Here is a 23,395-nt window from a genome sequence, read left to right on the forward strand (position 1 = left end):
AACTTGGACGAGAGTGCTGGTGGGGGAGGGACAAAGGAAGAGGGAGAGAGAATCTCAAGCAGACTCCCTGCTAAGCACAGATCCCTACTCGGGGCTCAATCCCACAACCACGAGATCATGACCTGAGTCAAAAATCAAGAGTGGGATGCTTAACCAACTGAGCCACCCAGGCGCCCGTGGCACCAACTCTTATAAGAACAATTAAAGCAGGGGTGCCTGGGTCGCTCAGTTGGTTAAGCGACTGCCTTCGGCTCAGGTCATGATCCTGGAGTCCCGGGATCGGGTCCCGCATCGGGCTTCCTGCTCAGTGGGGAGGCTGCTTCTCCCTCTGACCCTCTCCCCTCTCATGCTCTCTCTCACTTTCTCTCTCTCTCAAATAAATAAATATCTTTTTTTTTAAAAAAAAAAAAAAGAACAATTAGAGCAGCACCAGAAGCAGCTAATCAGACCCTGAGATAAGTGCTTTGCACTCATGACCTCTTTATTCTTTACAGCTTTCTGGGCTAGATGCTACACCTTGGAAAGTGGACAGAAATGGTAAAAAGGTCATTTAAAGCAGAGGTAAGTGCAAAGTTACAGTCAGGAAACTCGAGTTTACGATTCACTTGTCCCCAGGCCCCAATTCCCACAGCGGGATGGGAAGCAGACCAGGAGACACCTGCATACACAGCATACTGCGTCACAGCACAGGGTGAGCTGAACTTCGGGAACCTTAATAATTCATAATGATCATCAAGTAGATCGACCCCTCTGCTCCATACAGGTATGGCTGGAGAACAGAATATGAATGTGGGAAGGGAGACCTAGGCAAGGTCCCTATGATGGAGCTTGGCTTTAATCCTAGCCTAATTAAGAGCCAATTAAGCATTTAAAGCAGGGCAGTGTGACACAATCAGATTTGCCACTCGAGAAATCCTGCAGCAGAATGGGGGGAATGCAGTGTTGGGGAAGGAAAGGGGGACTACGATATTGCATACAGGAAACAGTAACGACCTGAACCAAGGCAGGGACAGCTGTCGGGGAAGAAGCAGAGCATACAAGCATACATCAGTTAAGACTTGCAGTAGCGTGCAGGGTCCACAATTTTCACCTCCCTAGAAGCTAAGAAGCGAGCCTACCACAGTTTCCTGGGTGCTGGCAGGAGACCTAGAACTCCTGGGTCAGAGACAAAGGATGGTTTATGACTCACAGCAGGGCAGCGGCCACAGTATCTGCACTTGAGCACCACTTCCCACAGGACAGTGCAGACAGGGCTCCCCCGGTGAACGGGGCAAGAGACGGCCCCTCAACTTAGGGAACCCAGGTATTTCCCCCCCATGGGCACTTAATTTCCAAGGCTTTTCACTATACAAACATCCTTAAAAAGATAGCCCAGAACAAAGGCAGTTAGTGCCTCAGCTCACGAGATGTGCACAAGAAACGTGGGACCTCTATGGAGAGCCGTTTCTCAACGTACTCACTTTACTGAGGAGGAAACAAAGCTTCAAGCAGCTTAAAATGAGTCAGGGCAACAAAGCTAGAGAATAACAGAAGGGGGATTCAAATCCTTGCCTGATGATGCCAAGTCCCACGGCCTTCCACGATTTAAAACCCCTTCACAGAAAATAATGACTTCTGCTAGGGGAAAGGCTTGAGGGAGGGACAGATAAGTGCTCTAGTCTTTCCTGGAGGTTGTCAGCTCACCTGGGTAGGGAATAAGAAACACATGTGGGGCTGGTGCCTCCACCTAGCTATAAGGGTACTAGACGTTCTCCTTGTGTGATAGGGTCCCCAAGCTCGAGTGGCAGAACAGAACCAGGCTGTCGCAGAAGGCAACAGCAGTGTCTCAACAGCAGTGGGGGAGTTCCACTCCCAAGTCTTTATGAAATTGCATCCAGAACAGTGAAAAAAAAGTTTATGTGTTAATACTTGGTTATTTCCTAAAATTACTTGCAGAGTAATAATCTTCCACACAAAAAAAAGGATCTTTATTAATCTGTGCATTTAAACTAGCAAACACTGTGTGTGTTTGTACACACACACATAATTTAAAGAAAGTAAAGTAACTATATTAAGAAACAGAAAAAGTTGGTTGGCAGCCTCTTCATTTTGAATCCAGTGTAAGTACAGACTATCACTTCACGAATGAGGCTAATTATTCTGAACATGAGTGATCAAGTTTACTCACATATTAACATAAGCAAACAAATGGTTTACTTGGTTTCAAAAGTCCAGTTACGGAGGTTCGGCAACTGCAGCTCTTTTGGTCTCCCTGGGCCCAATGAGGACCAGTTGGAGGGTGGACCCTGGTCTGAGGTATTTTAGCTCAGTCCACAAGATCCCAAGGCACCCTGTCAGACTGAGGAACCCTCTCCTTGGCAGGGAGCTCCCAACTCCCCAGGAGAAGCCCCCATGCCCCGCACTACCATCATCATCACCAACCAGATTCTTCAAGGACTGAAAGGCACAGGTGGTACTTATCACACTAAGCATAAATGTCTGAACCCATTTAACTTAAAAGGATCACCCACTTTATGCCACTCAGTTAAACCTTTAGATGATTGCCCAATGCACACAAAAACTCTACATTGCACAACTCTGGGGAACACCATGCACATCCCAGGGAGCTGTGGAGTGCACAACCTGTGTAGCTATATATGGCAGTCCTCGGGGAAGGGGGAAGGGTCATTCCCACAGATATTTCCCCATTAAAATCCACTTCCTGATCCATGCACTTTTTACTTAATCCATGAATCCTTACATTTCGGCAGTCATCGTGGATCTCACTTTGATGGCTGCAGTTAATAATTTTCACATATCATTAAACGAATGAAAATACTTAGGATTTGGTTGATTAAATGCCAGTAAGATTCACACTGGAGGGGCGCCTGGATGGCTCAGTTGTTAAGCGTCTGCCTTCGGCTCAGGTCATGATCCCAGGGTCCTGGGATCGAGCCCCGCATCAGGCTCCCTGCTCAGCGGGAAGATGGCTTTTCCCTCTCCCACTCCCGCTGCTTGTGTTCCCTCTCTCACTGTGTCTCTCTGTCAAATAAATAAAATCTTAAAAGAAAAAAGGAAAAAAAAGATTCACACTGGAAACAGCAGGAGAGGGGTTTCAATATCTTATCTCCTCTTTGAGCCCTGAGAGTCCTTTCCCCATGTAGAATCATCTTAGTATCAGGCCTAATTACCAAATGGACATATTATTCTTTCCATGGGGGAAAGAGCAAATATATATTGCAGATAACAAGTAAATATACTTTTACAGATATTTTACGAAGAAAAAAACATTGTTCTAAACAAATATTCATTACTTGCCTTTCATCAGCTGCATGACTGCTAATTATAAACACTGTAAATTGTCTAAACCAGCAAAGAGGTGATCTCGGGGTTACTTTCCAATAGGTTGGTTAACTGCTCAAAAAACAATTCATTCAGCAAATATCACAGACAGAAATTTTCTTCCCCAGTCCAATTCAGCAGAGCCAGGATGTTTCTGAGATGAGCTCTGCCTGCACCTTCTTCGCTCTGGCCCACGGCCTTGACCTGGACTTCCCCATGTATCTCTCTCTTCTTTCAGGACCAGATGTCCTAGGCTCCCGAGGTTGTGTGCTCTCCTCCCCCCACCCCAATACTCCTGGGTTATGCTGTTTTGTACTCTTAAGATCAACTTCTTGCCTATGTCAGTTTTACATCTTACCTGACTCAGCATACAATTCTTGGCAAAGATGCCTCAGTCTCCCTTGGTTCCCTGGAGACACACAGGCCAGTGGCATGGATATGAAGTACGCAAGAAGCCCTCGCCAGGTCTCAGGAGAAGCTCTGAGGAGCCACGCGCCACCACCTTCCTAACCACACTATTTGTAGGTGAGGCCCAGGGGATTAGGTTCTAAATGGGACAGAGCTGAATATATTTAACTGGATAAGTATTCAACTACTACACAATACACCTGGGTCTGGCCTTATTTGCTTTTACCCTACTCAGAAGGAAATAAATTAACCAGCTACTGTGTCTTGAAAGCTGGCAGAACACACAAGACACTTGGGTCAGAGACAAAGGACTGTTACAGCACAGCAGAGAGCATGAGCATCAGGTTTGTGTCCGTTCTCCTCACCCCCAAGTCCAAGGTGGGGGGCGCTGAGGGGCCCAGATGAAGGCTGCACGTGCTGCCGTCAGTCTGCGTCACAGCTGAGGAACCTGTGCTTTAGGGAACCTGCTGCTTTATAATAAGCAGTAAGTGAGACTGCTCTTTGTTCCAGGGAGAGACGTTACCTCATCCTTCAAGACTGCTCGCTGCAAACACCACTCGAAGAAATGGCCCAGATAAAGAGCATTCTTGGCACACCCACCCAGCAAGACATGTAGAAGTATGAGAAACGTGTGGAAAAGTGTCTCCCAACCACCTGTGTATGTCCCTAACTGTAGATGACGGTGTCTATGGGGCTCATGGTCCCAGAGTCTCCACAGGAACCCTCGCTACACTCATGGCATGGATTACAAAAGCAGCAGCATAGGGCCCTCACTGGAAAGGAACTTTGAACACCGCCCCGCCCAATTTAATGGCTTAGTCCAATAGCACAGTCTGGGAAGCCCCCCCAAGCACATAGACAGTGGCCCAACACCACCTTTGCCTCTCTTCCTGCTTTCTTTCACCTCTTCCACCTTTGGAAACTTATCTATGTTTAAAAATGCACAAGAAATACATAATGGACAGAATAGAAGCTGGTCTCAATCTGGGCAAAACTTTAATTCTAGAAATCTTCATCCCTACAGTTGAAGAAAAATCCCTTATGATAGTTTAGAAAATGAGAAACAGCGAGACGAAATTCCACTTGGCAAATGTTCACCCTCTGAAAGGCACTAACTTTGGGAAGGAAGGCAACTTTCTTCTTGCCACATTAGACTTTTTACATCCCATACAGTGAAAAACACAATTTAAAAAACCAAATTCCTTAAGGTCCAACCACCCATAAACACCATTTGTAACAAAAATTTGTAAGTACATCAACATAAATTCAATTAAAAATTTATAATTGCCATCAGAATAAGTTATATATTAATAAACAGGTTCATAAACATATCACTTGTACATAACAAATCTTTGCAGAGGGCCCAGATAGAGGCTTATCTCGCTCCTAATGAAAATTACTTTAGATTTTTTCAATTAATAATTATTGGATAGCTACATTAGGTATTTTTCTAGGCATAAAAAATGTTATGCCTTTAACATGCCTATAACATCTATACATGTTCTTTTATTGGAACTGTAAGGTTCTACACATACTACCAAAAAAAAAAAAAAAAAAAAAACCCCAGGTAGGTCTGTGGCCTCAAAATGACCCTCTAGGCAGGACATGACAAATGCTATTCTGGCTTTTGTGATATAGAAACAGAGGGCTGATCAGGTCATGCCAGGAGTAGGCATGCTGGACAGCTGCAGCTAAACAGGAAAGGAAATTAGGGTCCAGGAGAGATGGGAATGGAGCAGCTGTCCTTGCTAGAAACCCTCAGAGAGATCCAGTTGCCAAAGGAAAGCACAGAGGTAGAATCTCCCCCAGTGGGTGAAGGACAAAAGTGAACAAAGAAAACCTTGCCATGAGTGAGAAGTTCTATTGCACAGAGTGCATTTCCCTAACAGAAACAGTTGAGGCTCCTGGACACCACCACCACCTTTCCCAGGGGATAATGAACCAAAAGCCTGCACCTGTCCTGAGTTGTCCTCTATTCCCCACTTGATGACAAAGCCAGCGTTCACTGAGTGCTCGCCCCTCTCAGGGGTGCCTGCATCATCTCAGTGAACCTTTACAATTCAATTTTTTTTTTTTTTTTTGTCCAAAAGGAACAGTTCAGAGTGATGGAGTCAACGTTCACAGTCACCTGGCTCATAAGTGTCAAGGCCAGTATTTGAACCTACTTAGTCTCTTCACCACCACCTAAGACAAGGCAGTATTCTCTGCCTAGAATGGGGGTGGGGGAGAAAAAAGTTAAATTACAGAAATAAAGAATTAACCAGTTTTTAGATCATGTGGGACTATCTGGAGCTAATCATGAAAAACAAAATAAATTCCATGGGTATCTGCATTCAGTATGACAAAAAAACCAAATAGGACCTATATGAATTCATAGATTAAGGTACTCACCACAGAACCTTCGAACACCTAAGAGCTTATTTAAATGAAAAATGAACAATATTAGAGATGACAAAGAATTTCAAATAATACCTATACCATCAAGCTTAATCTATTCAATATGCAACTTTATGTGCAAATTAATTGAAAGGCTTTGTGTTTCTGCTAACTTAAAAGGCACATATGGAATCCATATGAAGCCAACTTTTTGAGCCTGCTCATTCCAAAGCATAAGAGTAATACATAATAAATAACCTGAATACTTACTTAACATAAACAAGGTTGATATTAATCAGAATGCACCAAAACGGTTTAGAAGAACCAAACGGAGTCAAAGCACTAGCCCTTGGAAAAGGGCGACTCTGCATGCACACAGCCTACAGATAGCACAAGCCAACGTGGACTTCGTCCTAGGTGAATTCCTGAATTCAAAACAGATGCCCTCCCTACCATCCTCAGCAAGACGCAAAATCCTCAAGGACGCTCCTTGTCCCCTCTGCACACACTCTCCGGGCAACTCGGCAGAGGCTGACCCAGCCCACTGAGACGCTAGGCTCCGGGGACCACAGCTGTTGCCTGTTTTATAACCTAGGGGCTCTGCTGAAAATCTTGGCTGGGGAAGGGAAAAAAAAAAGGATTCTACTATTAGGAGGGGGAAAAAGGTGGGGAAAGGAGGTAAAAACTAGAGGCCTAAATGATTTTTAAGGTCCCCACAACATAGATGTGCTAAGATGATATAATTAGGACTACAAAAGACCAATGAAGGGATACTTCCAGTATCTGGGTGCTAAAAGACCCACCAAAGGACACTGGATTAATACTTACACAGCCGTTCCTGCTGAAAATAACTCCAACTTTCTGTTTTGTCATCAGCAGGTTAACCTTTTTAAGGAGTGAGAAAGAGATTCATTCAACTTCACCGAAAGCAAAAAGCCCTATCTTCTCAATGCTGAAATTCACAGAGAGAAGGGGGGCAAGGCAGGGGATGTTCAATCGAAAGCTCACAATTAAAAAACTGCATTTTGAAAGATTCTTTGCAATAATTCATGATCTGCTGGTGCTCCAATGAAGATGTAGTAATTTCATAGTTCAGAGTTCATTTTCTAGTCTTCATCTAAGAACCAAAAATATAATCACAACCTTTTCTGTTTATGTCATAGAGACTTAAAACTGATCTCTGGTATTAGTTTGCATATTTATGCTATTCCATCATAAAAGAAACTTTAGTCTTTTATCGTAAATAAAATTGGAAGTCATTTGGTCATGTAAGTAGCTTTTCTTTTCCAAAAAAAGCATATACCTACTTACAAAAAGAAAATCCAAGGATATAGATCAATATTTATTATTCATGAAGGATATATATTGGTAATATTCATATTCATGAAGGATGTATATTGACGTATATTACTATATACTGATATTTTTAAAATCCAAATATATCAATATTTAAATGGAATACATGTATTTCACAAAATATAAAATATTTCTATGCTCTTTTCAGTGACACCCATCCTTTCATTTTTGAAATATTGATCTGTGTCTTAAAAGAGTAAAACACGATTTTCAAACTTTTATGCAGTTGTTTCAAATCCTCACCGGACAGCAACTTTAAAACTCTCAAAGCATACAGTAAGAACGTTAGGGATTACTAAATCTTGCAGACTCAAGAAAAAAATGAAAATGCCACATATAATTATATCATCTAGCCATCTCTTCATTCAATTTATTCTTTACCAAACCAATAGACAAAGCTAAAAGAACTGGTACCAAATAAACACTATTTTCCCTAGAATATCAGTTATGAGATCAAAAAAAAAAATACTAGGTAGTGTTTCTCACATGACTCATGTGGGCAGTTGCTGCACATCTTCGGATAAGCAGGGCATCCACAATAAAACTGCTGCCCAGAAAGTTTTCAGCTATATTTTTCTGTCTACATAAAGGTCATGTTGAAAAACATTTAAAGCTAAGAGCGTGGTTTGGGGCGTTTTTGTTTCCTCGGTTACTTAACACTGTAACTTTCGTTTAAAAGTACAGGGTTTTTCTAATGCCTAAAGCAGATCTATTAATTTTTTTTTTTGGTTCTGTGGAATTGATGTTTATTCACAAGATATTTGTACTGTATGTTGAAACACTTATTCTAAATGTCATCCTGAGGGGGGAAATGCAGGTAAAGTCAGAAGAAATGCTTAAAAACTATTGATGGAAAAGCACATTTTTTTTCCTTTACAAAGTAACTAAGGTTTGCTAAATTCAGATCCTTGTAAGTGAGTACAGCTGAACCTCTAAAATGTTTTTTGTTTGTTTGTTTTGGGGTGTTTGTTCACTGCTCTCAGAGTATTTGACTAAGAGTCTCCATTTTTAATATAACTGAACCAAAAGAAAGCATTACTGGGATCGTGGTGAATTTCTTTTCCTTCAAAAAATGTATATTAATGTCGCTGTATTGTTTTTACTGTAGAAAAGTATACAGAAAGTGCCCTTTTCTTAAAAATGGACTCATTCCAAATTGAACATAATCAATAGTAACTTGAAGGAAGTCTGCCAAAGGTACCCACTGAGACAGATTTCCTCAGTTTTTAACGTAACTTCCTATTAGCCTGAGATCCAATTTCCCAACGCATTTGCCTTTTCCTACCTAAGATGTAACTACTCACTGGGCCCAGAGTTAGCAATTTTCCAGAAATTGGGGTGGGGGGGGAGGGGTAAGCTCTCTTTTTTCCCTGACAGGAAACAGAACCTGGAGTAAGCAAAACTTTCCACACATCTCCCCAACTGTTCTACCTCTAGAGATTCATCCATCTCACTAATAGGTTTTAGCTTATAAATGCATGCCTTCCTTCAAATTACTTAAAAGCAGTGCTCCCCAAAGTGAGATTCCCTGTTGACCTGGGGTGCCAGAGGAGACAATTTTAGAATACCTCATTAAATCATTTGAATCCGAAAGTCATTTCCTTTTCAACTCTCTTTTAATCCTCTGGTCTAGTCAAGGACAAAGTCTCCATTTGATGCCAGGATGTCGAGCACTTTGCACACTTGTTAACCTCCGCAGTAACAAAGGAAACCTAAGCTTCTGACTCAGGCCTGCCAGCAGGCACCAATCGCTACCCAGAAGTTAATAAGCCATATTATTGTCATTGTATGTATTTGAATAGTGATATTTTTCAAGTATTTTTTTAATAAATGTATTTAAGGTTTAAAAATGGAATCAATTTAAGATAAAAGAATCGGTTTACAATGGTCTAGATCCTTGCAGCTCAAAATGAGATCAGTGGACCAGCCACAGCGGCCTCACCTGTGAGCTTGTTCAAGTACCATCTCTTTGGCCTCTCTCACGCCTCCTGAATCAGAATCTGCATGCATTCGTTCATTCATTAATTCACTCATGAGAGAGAGAGAAAGCACGCCTGTGCCAGCGAGCACGGGGAGAGGCAGAGGTGGAGGGAGAGGGACAAGCATACTCAGGGCTGAGCCCCGAGCCAGACGCAGGGTGCAGGGGCTCCATCTCAGGACCCTGAGATCATGACCTGAGCCACACCAAGAGTCAGAGGCTTAACCGACCGAGCCACCCAGGTGCCCCCAGTATCTGCATTTTTTTTAAAGATTTTGTTTATTTTTATTGTATTTGAGAGAGAGAGAATGAGAGAGAGAGAGCACAAGAGGGAAGAGGGTCAGAGGGAGAAGCAGACTCCCCGCTGAGCAGGGAGCCCGATGCGGGACTCGATCCCAGGACTCCAGGATCATGACCTGAGCCGAAGGCAGTCGCTTAACCAACTGAGCCACCCAGGCGCCCCCCAGTATCTGCATTTTAAACAAGATTCCCCATGTGACTTGTACGCACATTAAAATTTGAGAAACTCTAAGGTGACACAAGAGTTTGTCCAAAACCACGCAGGCAGCTTGCAAATGACTGAACTTTGGGGTTCGCTGTTTAGATTACCAGGTGGCCATCGTCCAGGCCTCACAGAAACTGGCTAGCCCAGGTCAGAAGGACAAAGGGTAACTTCAGTGATTGCCAATGGGAAGTCACAAATCATCCATAGATTGTGAGGTCAGTGAGAGAATCCAAATCAATAGTGTTGAGCGTGCTGTAGGTAGACTAAAATTACCTTAAATGTGCTCCTATGACATCCTGTCATGCTGAACAGATCATTCTTTTCTACCAGTGAAAACTACAGTAAAAATTCTACTCACCCTCCCTTTCATCCCTTTCAATCCTCCTCCCCCTTCAAGGGCTGGGGGATTTCTGCACACCTTCTGCATAAGAATGAGTGACAAGGCTCCTTGCACCTACTAAATTAGCATGCCCTGGCCTTTTCTCCCAGAGTTGAGCCCAATTAGAGAGAAGATTATGCTTAGAAATTAGGACAGCCTGGGTCTTCTGTGTCCAGTGACACCACTGGAGGCAAAGAACACAGCTCCCGGTGCCTCCCATCACTACTGCCCCAGAGAAGAAGCGACAGGGTCACCCGTTCACCAGGATGGGTGGCCTACTTAGTTAATCAATGACCAGATAGTTCAGGCCAAAATTCTACTTCTGCATCAATTCTAAGGACACCTCCACAATCTACAGAATTTGTCTGAGATAGAGTAAAACAATGACCAAAATATGCCAGACTTCTGATACCATAAATGCAAAAAATATATAGTTACAGCCATCTAGACATTTCCACAATATCCAGATTCAACAGATGTTAATAAAATGTTTTGATTTCTGCCAGGTGTTAGGCCCAACACCAGAGCTCAACATCAGAAACTCAACTTCCCAGCACAAAACACTAAGATGAGACCGTACGGTTTTGCCAAGAAAATGAAAAGGGAATCTAAATGGGTAAAAAAAAAAAAAGGAAAAAATTAACAACAAACAATAGATGCAAATTCATGGTCTGGTATCCATGATAAGAATTACATGCCATTCATTACAATGAAAAGAACACTGTGAATATTGTTAGATCTTTCTTCCTTTAGTTATTTTGAGAATGCATTTATGTAGGCAGAACATCACAGAGAACAAAAAATATACATTACCGTGTAAGATTACTTGGTTCTGAAAGAAGTTAAGAAAAAAAACAACCAAAAAAAAAAAAAAATGATGGGTGTTGAGGAAAATAGAGGAATAATTGCTAATACCTACGGAGTATTCCAAGCAGTTCATACATCTTAACTCCTCTAATCCTAATGACTCCAAGAGAGATGTTATACTACTATTAATAGCATTAATTAATACTACAACTAAGAATGCCATTTTGCAGATGAGGATGACACTGAACTGCAAGGTCACTAAAATAACCTAAGGTCACAAGCCTGGGAAGAGAGTTGGATAAAAATCAGACACACTGGGAAGTCCAAGCTCCTTAACACCAGACTCTTCTGCCACTTCACACCAGAGCACTACAATGCCTACGTCAGGATGCACCTTCATCCTCACTTTCTAATACGGACACATGTAAAGACTTTTTCTAAATTCTAAATTTCTAAATTAACTGAGGGAGTCTTCATCAGAGGGCTGGGCCATTTTCACAGGACTGACTATACCTCAAAACAAGAGAACAAAACTTGTGGCATTAAATGCTTCAACAGTGATTAGAACTACTTACTTGGCAGAATTACGTTTTAAGGCTGCTTGGGGGGAAATATTAACAGCTGGGGGAAATTTTTGTTGGAAGCAAAACATTATACTTTGAGAAATGCTTAAGTCAAGTATTCCCCTTTTATTAGGACTACTTTAATGAAGTACAAAGCATTAAAATAGCTGGCCTGAATATTTATTAGAGCACCAGCTGTTCCCTCCAGATTTTTAGAAATTCAACACTTAGTGCCAAGTATAACTTAGAAAAATATTTTCAACAAGGAAAAAAATATTTTCAACAAGGAAAAAGAGCGCTATCTCTTATAATAGTTATCTAAATAGTAAATAGTAGCTGGAAAAGGTATAGAACATCACTTTGCCTTTTCAGTGAGGGGAGCCAAAGTGTTTTGCCATCCACTTCCAAATACTACTTTGTTATTGAGGTTGCTGAATACATTACTTAAAAATTATACCTTGCAGGGCACCTGGGTGGTACAGTTGGTTATGTGTCCGATTCTTGGTTTTGGCTCAGGTCGTGATCTCAGGGTCCTGGGACGGAGCCCCACAGTGGGCTCCACGCTAAGCATGGAGTCTGCTTGAGATTCTCTCTCTCTCTCCCCATCTCCCTTTGCCCCTCCTACTTGTGCTGTCTCTCTCTCTAAAATAAATAAATCTTAAAAAAAAAATTATACCGGGGCGCCTGGGTGGCTCAGTCGGTTGGGTGGCTGCCTTCGGCTCGGGTCGTGGTCCTGAGGTCCTGGGATCGAGCCCCACGTCCAGCTCCCTGCTCGGCGGAGAGCCTGCTTCTCCCTCTCCCTCTGCCTGCCACTCTGCCTACTTGTGCTCTCTCTCTATCTCTGTCAAATGAATAAATAAAATCTTTAAAAAAAAAAAGCATGAGACTTAAAAAAAATTATACCTTGTTAATCCGAGTTTGCATGCCAATCTGGGTCCTCTATTTATTTTATTTTATTTTACTTTTTAGGAGTGGTGTGATAAACTATGCCCCAGTAAAACATTTCAGAGAAATAATTTAGAATTTATTTCCAAACTTTAGTTCTTTCAAAAGCCTTCCACTTTAGGAGCCCAGTCATAATCAAATACGTAATTTTTTAAAGAGGGTAGGGAAAAAGAAGTCAAGAAAATAATGGACAATTCATTATGCACACTTTGCATATTCTACATTCAACCTTTTCTTTCTAGAGTAAACTGACAAATACCAGGTTTGGGTATCCTGTGTTGCTGTACTGTCAGCTTTTTGGGGTAGTGCTGCACATTTGGGTATGGGAGAAGAAATCTCCCCACCACAGTGTGACAGCACTCAAGTCAACGCACCTGCCACAGAGATACAGAAAGCAACTCCACTTTCCCCTACCCCCTAATGAGGGCACTCAGGGCTGGGGACACAGGAGAAAGCCCCAGGAAAGGGAGGCTGGAAGGAAGAGCTCCAGGAAAGGGAGGCTGGAAGGAAGAGCCCCAGGAAAGGGAGGCTGGCCAGGGAGGCTGATTTCTGAAGGGGAGGACAAGTCACTATCTGGCACCTGTGGTTAGACCCAATCCCCTGCCCTGAAGTGGGCAGGACAGCAAGGGCAAAAGAACAGAATGTCTATTCCTTCATTGCTCCTGTCAAGTAAATAACTAGCTTCTCTCCCTATACAATGCTGATTTTTAGCATACTAATTGTAGCACAAGAGGTTCTGTTAGGCAGAGGTTTTCTCATTTTGTTTTTAGGACTTTCAGATTTAAAAATAAACTGGCATTTTTGGATTAATAAAAAATTCCATGAAGGATAAAATAGGCCATGTTATATTTTTCCCATCAGCAACAAACACTAGCTTCATGTACTGGTGAAATCAGTCACTCTTTGGTCATAGCTCTACATTACCCACTCCTAGCTCCCCCAAGTGTCCCCTCCAGACAACAATGGGTAGAGATGCCACATCTTGCCAAGAACAACAAACCAGAGTTTCTCAAAGTCAGCTGAGCATCAGAATCACCTGCAGGGATTTAAAAACACAAAACAAAAACAAAAGCAAAAAACAAAACAACAACAAAACACACACACACACACTATACCTGGGCCCCATCCAGGACCTACTGAATCAGATACCCTGGTGGGAAGACTAAAATTTCCTAGCAACTTACGAATTATGCTGTTACATCTATAAAGGGGTGAAATATCAATGAATCTTACAGAAGTCACTCTAGTTAGTGAGAGGGACTTCCTGGGCATGAAGAGATTCATGCATAGGAGAAGGACTCATAACAGGAATAATTTTGTTAAAATATGCCTTGATCATCAAGATTCAAAAACACCTGAAGGCTAGAACAGTGGTTTTCAATAGTCTGTTTGAGCAGCAGACCCCTTTTCTCCAGCCAAATCCTTCATGATATCCCAAAATACTAAACCTAATGGCTGAGTCCTCAGGAGGGATGAGAGGTCACAGATCCTCCCAGTCAGGCCCCGGGCAACCTCAAGGAAGCCTGGGGCTACTGGTAGCCCAGTTTAAAAACCACTGGGCGAGAATAAGACATGTACATGGGATAAATAAATAGTACTAAATCTAAATTCAAATAATTAACTGGAGGGTTAGGGCTTCTGATTTGCACTTAGCCTAGGGAGATGGGTTTAACAGAAGTTCACCTAAAAAGAAGTGAAGGTTTCATTTCACTAGAAATTCACTTTCAGCCAGCAACGTTCTCTGGCTACCTGGAGAAGCCTGTGCAGTTTAGCTTAGGTTAATAACTCCTATTTGTATTGAGAGATTTACCTTTTACGAAGCACATGCATGCTCTCATTTAATACTGGATAACAACTCTGTGAGATGTTGGAATTATTTCCCCATACTTTAGATAAGCCACTGAAGAAATAATCTGTGAGAGTAACCTACTCAAAGACAAATCCAGGCGGTAGCAGAGTCTTCTACCTCTAGGTTCAGCATGGTCTAGAGACTTAAGAGGGAGTTCCGGGGCAACAGCCCACTGCTCTCTGGATGGGTGGAAGGGTGTGTGAAGAATGTGTTCCATTCTGGTTGCTACATTAATGGAAGTGTGTCCAAATGGGACCACAGGCAGAGTACCACAACCAGGGCAAAGAACAACCTGGAAATCATACATGAAGAATACATGAAGGAACTAAGAGCTTTTAAAGATGAAAAACAGAAGATTTAGGAATGACATAATACCCTCTTTTAAATAATGAAGGGCTACAGAGAAAGGAGATAAGTCTTGTTTTGTTACCTAGGGCCTTCTCCTTCTCCTTCCTGAAAAATTCTATCCTAAAGCCATTAGTAGGGCTCAAGCAAGGTAGGCCTTTGTGCAAGGACAGGTATGGGAGGGGATGTGGAAGCCCAGAGCAGGGTATCAGAGCCTGATCAGAGTGAGAAGGGTGTTTGTATTAGGGTGCGGGGTTATGGCATTCCTTTTGCAACATCAGCAGGTAAGGAGAGCAACCATGTGAAGGACAGGAGCAGCTAGCTGTGGAAGACTGGCTACATATGCAGAGAACTTATCAAATAAGTAAATTGTTAAGAATAATGGGAGCCAGGAATCTCACTGTCAAAGAAGGTATTTATAAATATAGAAAAGAAAAAAACCTAGAATAAACCCTGTGGTATCAAAGATGGATTTGAGGCATCACTGAACTCATGGTCTCAAAATATAAATAAATATAGAAATGCATATGTAATGTATGTATATGCACATATATATATACACACAGACACATATTCCATATTTCTGTCCACTGAGAGTTCCCAGGGGTTGTGATACCCTGATAGCCATGGGCACACTTAGCAATCAGATCTTGGCTTCTAAATACCATATGCCACTCAAAGGAACCAGGGCTCCTTGGAGAATTGGCTGATAAAATATATCACACCAGTAAATTACAAGATGAACTGGAACATCTTGTTCCACCAGAAAGCAAAGAAGTACTCAAAGAATGGTGGGAGTTAATGGGCACAGGAGGCAGCCTGAAAAGACCATCACTGACTGCCAGACCTGGGACCAACTACAACATCCAAGTAAGAAAGCAACAGTTTAACTAAAACACACTGAGAGGAAAAGAAAAAAAAAAGGAAACAGTAAGTTCTTACTGATAATTAGATTGAAAATTTGATGAAGACGGCTATTTACATTGTTTCAAAGTAAACTGTCACACAATATGTATAAATTGCAAAAGGATAAAGAGTAACTTTATGGCAGAGCAGCTTGGCAAACAACACTTTAAACAAGTGACCATCATTAATAATGGGACAAACAGAAATCAGTGCCATCTGATGGGATGCAATGAGACAAACATAGCACCATTTTTATGATTTGCCTCCCAAAGATGCACAGCCTGAATCTATGAATGAGAAAATGAAAGATAAACCCAAATTGAGGAACATTATACAAAATGATTGGTTTATAATCTTCAAATGTATCAGGATCCTGGCAGAGAAAGACTGAAGGAGATAACTAAATATAATGTGTGTTCCCTACTGGATTCTTTGCTTTATAAGACATGATTGGAACAACTGGGAAACTTGAAATAGGTCTAAGGATTAGACAATGGTAATGTATCTGTGGTAATTTCCTGGCTTTGATGGCTGTACGGTAGCTATCTAGGAGAATATCCTAGTTTCCAGAAAATATACACTGAGGTGTTAGCGTGATAGCCGTCATCCTGGCAACTTTTTCTCAAGTGATTCAGGATAAAAACAAATTATACCACATGCAATTTTTCTGTATTTGAGATTGTTTCAAAATAAAAATTAAAAATCAACAACAGTGAATTAGGAGGATGGAAGTTACTGGGAAACAGATTACATCTACTGGGAGGACAAATGAAACGTGGTCCAAAAACAGAGCCATGCTTAAATGGGTTGGCAGGATGTCACAGAGAAAATGTTTCACTGAATAGGAAGTCAGAGGAGATGATGCCTAGGTACTTTCCAATGATTTCGTAATTCATTCATTCAACAAATATCTATTAAACACCTACTATGTTTCAGACAGTGTGCTAGACCCTGGGCTTATGAAAATGTTGGAGAGAGAGTCCCTACAGTTGAGGCTCTTATAATCGAGTGAAGTATAATGATTCAGAAATTAGAAATGTAAGACAGTCATCAGTGTTACATATGGAAAGAAGTGTGTGTCTTCAATACTCCATTGTCTTTAATTGTCTTTAATAATCCAATTTTCATTTATAATTTTTCAATAGACCACACAAAGTTTATTATATGATCATATTCTTTAACATTTTCATCCTAACTCTTTGTGCTAGTGGGTGGTGTTAATTGAGGCATATGCAAAAACTTTATCACTTTTCAATTATGAACAGATGTAAGTGACTTACTTGATGTTTTACTTTAAAATTAAAAGCATCTTCCAAAATAAGTTTCAAAGGAGAAGCTAGGGCCATCCTTACTAGAGGAGACTTAATATTCCAAAGTGAACCCTGACATGTTCTTCAACAGCTCAAAAGTAACCCCACATCTCTGTGCTCCAATTTTTTCATCTGTCACGAAGATGTCATAATATGCTTGTAAGACGCTCTGAGATGCTTAGAAGAAAGAAGATCGTAATTATAAAGCTTTGTTAAAATACAGGTTGCTTTCACCTTTTGCCAGGGACTAACTATTATTGTGGACATATTAAGACAGAGTGATCCATCTACATGAGCTCACCTTGGCAATTTGATGGTGGGTGGAACATCATTTGGTTTTCCAACTTTCCCCCTTGGCTTCATTTCAGTCTTCTGGCATATCATCAAATGTGAATACTTCAGTGTCTTCTCACTGACCCAAGCGTGAGCAGCCAGACCAAGCAAGTTCAGTATTCAATTATTTTCCCCACTGAGGTCTCTACACCCTCCTTACACTTTTCCCATATGACACTTTCATAACCATATTTAGCTTTCTTCCTACCATCTCCCTGTAATTCAAAAGGCAATTTAGACTCCCATATGGTTGCCATCGAAGCTAACAGATGTCTAGCAAATTAAAACAAAAATTATGACTTATAAACTGCTGATGTATCGTCATTCCAGAACTCATCTTACAATTTATAGTGAATCATAAGATAAGGCTTCCTACTTGATGTCGTCCCCCCCCCAAGTTTCCTTAAATCTCTCTCCTCTCTGAATTTGAGCCCTGTGGAAACAAATTAGATACAACATTCTGCCATTCTGCAAGATAAACCTCCCCTTAAAGACACAATGTAATATTTGAAAGCACATCAAAGAGAAATTTGGCCTCAAGTATCCAAGGCTGTTCTAATCGTTGTACTAGGAGGAGAAGAGAAAAACAAGTTGGGTTTACCCAAATCATTCTTGGTTTTCCCAAGTCATTCAAGGTTTCCTATGATCCATGGGGCTTTTTTTCTAATAAGTGACAATTAAATTTACTGCATCCACTTGCCTCATCTCCTTGGCAGATCTTAAGGGTATTATCATTACCTGGCTAAAGTATTCTAGAAGTTCTATAATACAGGATGGGAGTAGTCTAGAGGCAATAACAATACTCACCATTTGTTAATTATTGAGACACTGTACTGAGTAATATGTTATCTCACTGAACCACTGAAACTACAATTCCATTAGATAATGTTATCCTTCCTTATAAACAAGAAATTACGGCTCAGTGCAGCAGAATGTATATTTCAAAGATGGCCACAACCCATATGACCTTGACATTTGTCCATCAAAAGGTGGAATTTCCTAGGGGGCACGTTCTGCATGGAGCACTGGGTGTTATGCACAAACAATGAATCATGGAATACTACATCAAAAACTAATGATGTAATATATGGTGATTAACATAATAATTAAAAAAGGAAAAAAGGGGGAAAAAAAGGTGGAATTTCTTTTTTCACCCCCCTCAAAACTGAGTAGGCTCGATGTGTGGTTTAATAAGTAAAACACATGGAAGTGACACTGGGCCAGTTCTCGGTATAGCCTTAACTGGTTGTTACCTTCTACCAGTCTCAGAGACAGGAAGAAGCCACATGTAGGTGGCTCCAACCAACAACCCTGGCTGAGCTCTTAAGCAAGCATCAACTGCCAGTCATGTGAGTACGCCATCTTGGGCATCCTACCCCAGACAACTCCAGCTCCAGCCACATCTCACTGCAACTGTCCAAGAGACCCCAAGTGCAATTGCCCAGATAAGCCTGGTCAAATCTCATAACTGTGAGACATAATAAGGAAGTTTTGTTTTAAACCACTAAGTGTTAGGGTTGATTGTTATATAGTAACAGATCAACACCAGAATCAGATTACTTTACTGGCCTACAAACAGTTAAGAATTAGAACCAAAGTCCAAAAGAGTCCAGAGCAAAACATCTATTAATGGTGGGTGATAAGATGTGGGGGTTCAGGACCCAAAAGAAGCGACTTTAAAACAAAACTCCCTTTCTCCTCCCTCACCCATCTCAAAGCAGCCTAAGGGTTTTCCAAGAAATGTCCCAATATGGTGACAGCCTCAATAAAATCAATTCCCTTCTGGCTTGAGTTCTTCCAATATTAAATAGGGAAAATGAGATTTTCCCCACCACCACCCTGTGATAACTAATGAGAAAGGAATCTGTACAAGATGTTGACTTTGTTACTCAGAATATCATTACAAGTGTTATATAAAAGGATTCATATTTTACAGACGAAAGAGTAACTCTAATAATAAAACTATATTTAATGACTCACAGGACCACATTTGAGATTCACAGTGGGGACAGGGAAGAATGCATACTATACCAATAAGTGAACAAGTCAAGAAGAAATTAGGGAAAGGTGTGTGTGTGTTTTATGAAAGGATCTTTGAGGGAAAAAAATGAAGAAAACTGATCTTCAGACAAGTCTCAGTAAAGAAAAAGTCTGTAATTTAACAAGTGTCCCAATATATGCTATTTTCATTATACATAGTGCCTATCACTTGTATTTTTCTTCCCTAGCCTATTGGAACTCAACAGACATTTCCTCTGTCAGAACTAGAAAGAACCTTACAACTCACCCAACTCCTTCATTTTAAAAGCTGAGAAACTGAGGCCCAAGGCAGTTAACTGACTAGCAACGAGTCAAACTACTCATTAGCTAGAGAACCAAACTCGCAGTGCTGGTGCTACCATATGTCCAATTTTATTTTGCTAGAACTGTACCTCCAAGTGTCCTCAGTGTATTTCAAATGTCTTCTAGCATCTCACAGTGTGACAATGAAAGATTAGGAAACCACACTCTCTGTTATCAATCTCTTCTTCATACCTGTGTAAGAGCAGCACTGAGTCTGCTGTTTCTGGCAAGAACTTGCAGGATGGTGACTCTGTACTGGGCAGAGACGTGCAACTTTATAGAAGCAGGCTGCCAAGTTACTGACCCCAGCTCTTCAGTCACTAACACCTTAGTCTGAATTACTTTAGTAGAATGTTATGGTTACCTTCCTGCTGATCATGACTAATAAACCATGGTACTGATAAACTGGGAGATTTAAATATGGGGTAATTTTGAAGCATACAGCAGGACAGGAAAGGTATGGGGGGCATCAGGGTGGAAAGCATTAGGCATAGAAAAGAGGGAGAAGGCGTGTAGAAAGCAGAGTAAGAGAAGGGCCTTGGAACGAAGGCTTCTACTTAACAATTCTGCCTAGGGCAGCTTGTTTAGTTCCCCAGCCTAGGTCTCCTTTCAGGCTTCCCATAAAACTTCCCCCAAGAGACGAAGACCTTCAAAATCAGACAAGATGGAGCTCTATTCCAGAACTCTCTCTGCAAGCATTCCACAATTCTTTAACGCTCTCCACAATTCTAATGGTTTTGCCACAACCTAATCCACAGAATATACTAAATTTTCCTCTGTACACTGTACAAAATTACACCAAACTGTCAGGGAAACAGACCCAAATCCCTTTATTTCTTTTCCACCTCCTGCTATGAAACTGCACAGAAAGCCCCTGGGTGCTTTTTGTTGCCTGGTAGCTGAAATGTGCAACTTTTGCAAGTGTTCAAGTAGAATCAAGAGGCCTGGACTCACCACCTCGACAAGGTCCAGTCCCAGTTCAGTAGCAGTAGTCCCTGACTCTCAAAGTCACAAAGTTTCAAGTTCCAATAAAATCAAAACACCTCACTCAGAAATGTGACTACCCATCACTTTTCAACATTTCCAGCAAAGGTGAAAGAAGAGAAGCAAAGAAAGAAAATAATTTCTTCTTCCTATAATTGTAGCAATGTGTGATTGCAGGAAGGGAGTGACCACTCACAGGAATCAGGTACAGTCTCTGGCAAAAAAAAACCAAAAAACAAAAAGAACCCTGCCTGTGAATGACCAGATACAGTATTGATTCATGTTCTCTGCTCCCCCCCATTCTCTTTATGAGTTTTGAGGACAGATGACATGCTGAGACAGAAAGTGGTCTCCAAACCTTTCCATTTCCCTTTACAAAACATGCAAACCAACGCAAGATACTTGAACAGAAAATAGGAAAAAAATTTAAAATAGCTTGATAAAATGCATATAGGAAAAAACAAATGAAAAGCTATGTTGATAACTATTCTCATTGATGTATAGGTTTGCAGGAAATGGCTAAAATTAAAGGAGAATCATAATAAACACACCCTGTGTTCCTGCTGCTGTGGATTATTACTAATCCCACCAAGTTGGATGATTGTGTATCTCATATATGAACCTACACTGAATAGCAACTTGGTGAACACCCCCAGACAGCCACCATCTTTACTTTCCACAGGGTGCGGGGGGGAGGATGCCCATTAAGAAAGGAGATGGGATGGGATGGGGAGTAGGAATAACACAGTCTTTGAACCAATGTTTTCCTCTTGCCCTAGTGAACTCTTTGTCTGGTTGCTGAACACGTTTGTGAGATCAAGGAAAAGAATCCAAACAAAACAAAAGAGTAGGCATCCCAGCCTAATTACAATAGGTGCCCAGCACATTGTGGGGCCAGCAAAGCCAGAGCGCGGTTTGCATCTTGCGTTGAAGCATTTGCTCTCTCCGTACCCCTAATAAAACATGTCTCACACATTCTCTTTGCATTGCTCCAAGGTTTCCCCAAAACGGCCCACTCTGTGTCACTCCTTAGAAAAGGAGGATGTGAGGCACGAACACATTGAAACATGTTGATGGTGACTTGTTATTATCCTGACAATAATATATACATGAAAATAAAACCCTTCACCCCACATGCCCACTGGCCAGTCCATTATGCAAAAGGAGCGCCTTCCAGCTGAAGGGGAAGAGCTCGCAGGAAGCGTTATTTACGTGTACATTACAGAACCATATACCACCGCATCTGCATCCTACACAAAGCCCGAGATGGTGCAAGAAGATACACGCTGAGCATGGCACAGACCAGCCGCGGCAACACGGAGCCAAGCCCTCGTCCAATCAGATCCTTGTTAGAAGGTGGACCTCAGGGTCGGCTCTGCCCGATTAGCCTTCCCTATTATGACACCACGCTCTGCCCAACATCCATATCCCACCGGGAGCAAATCTAATTCGTGTGGTTGCTCATTTCTCAAACTGCCGAGCCCTTTCTTTCATCTGCATCCCTGCTATTCGTCCCTTAAAAAGCCACCCCAAGGCCTGGGTGCCCCCTTTCCGGCTCGGTTTTTCTTTTACCTCTTCCCACTCCTAGAAAGGATTAAATGTTTATCTCTCCAAGGCGCAAGCTGGAAAGGCGGAAGGCAAATGCCTCTCCAAGCTCCGGCAAGCGCCCGAGGGGCTGAGAAAAGTAAAAGCAGCAAGCAACGTGGGGGGAAATCGTCGCGGATCGATTGGCCACAATAGTTGAAATCCCAGAAGCGCTCCAACTTACCCAAAATATGACATTGAAGCCAAATATGAAATATTTGATGCAACAACTGACTTCAGGACCCTTGTAGTGCTTCCCGGACATCCTCTGGGTTCATGAAGACACTTGCCTCGGCAGCCCGAGTTTGGAGCACCGTTGCTCAGAGCAGCCCGGAGGGGAACAGGGGATCGGGGAAGCAGCTCCGGGCCGCGGCGCGGCGGCCGGGGCTGAGCCGCGAGGGCACCGACCGGTGGAGAACGGCTCCCGCACCTCCAGCCCCCTGGCGCGTCGAGGCCGCCGGAGCCGGGGTGGCTGTGAGCGGGCGCAGAAGCCGCGCGCTGCAAGCCCCGAGCCTCGCCAAAGCTGGCCCCGAGCCCAAGGCGAGAGCCCTCGTCTGTCCGCCAGGCGATCTGTCCGTCCGTCGGTCTCTGAGCTTCGGGCAAACACGGCCGCGGCAGACGCTGGTGGAGACGCTACTCGCTCGCCCGCCCGCCGGCTCGCGCGCGCCCTCCCACCCCTCGCTCCGCCCGCCGCTCGCTCCGCCCGCTTGGCGCGAGGCTCCTCCGCCCGCAGCTCCGCCCGCCGCCTGCCGCCCGCCGCCGGAGCCCCGGCGAGGCGCGCGCGCGCACGGGCTCGGGCGCTCCCGGGCGGCCGCGGTACCACGTAGCTGCACCGCCTCCTCCTGCCACCGCTCTCCGCTCCTCCCGCTCCGTTTCTTCCCGCCCCTTCTCCGACCAGCCCGGAGCGCCGCCGACCCCCGAGCGCTGCAGCAGGGTAGGTAAGGAGGATGACAGGCGGAAAGGAAGAGGAAGAGCGCCCGGGGAGCACGCGGATTGGGAGCAGCCGGCCGGAGTGACCGGGATTGATGAGCAGCGGGTCCCTCTCCACCACCCGCTGTGGCAGACAGCTTCTGGAGGGACGCGGGGGAAAGGGTCGTTCCGGG

At 42.8% G+C, this 23,395-nt stretch overlaps 1 protein-coding gene across 9 annotated transcripts in view; it reads right to left on the reverse strand.

The window, feature by feature from the left end:
- Positions 1 to 22,972, reverse strand: part of TSPAN5 (tetraspanin 5) — a 169,045-nt gene extending 146,073 nt beyond the window's left edge. For 4 of the 9 annotated variants that reach the window (XM_073892003.1, XM_073892006.1, XM_073892005.1 and 1 more), the window contains exon 1: positions 22,477 to 22,970. Coding sequence is in view for 4 of the 9 variants with exons in the window: in XM_073892000.1 (XP_073748101.1) it covers positions 22,477 to 22,557 (81 nt within the window). In the remaining 5 variants the exon portion in view is untranslated. Of the gene's footprint in view, positions 1 to 22,476 lie in introns of all 9 variants that reach the window. The other 5 variants (XM_073892000.1, XM_073892001.1, XM_025873479.2 and 2 more) reach the window with 5 other exon arrangements.
- Between the last annotated feature and the right edge of the window lie 423 nt (positions 22,973 to 23,395).

Source organism: Callorhinus ursinus, unplaced genomic scaffold (genome assembly GCF_003265705.2).
Source record: "Callorhinus ursinus isolate GAN/ISIS: 27379988/994484 unplaced genomic scaffold, GSC_fseal_2.0 scaffold4, whole genome shotgun sequence".
In the NCBI taxonomy this organism is placed as follows: Eukaryota; Metazoa; Chordata; class Mammalia; order Carnivora; family Otariidae; genus Callorhinus; species Callorhinus ursinus.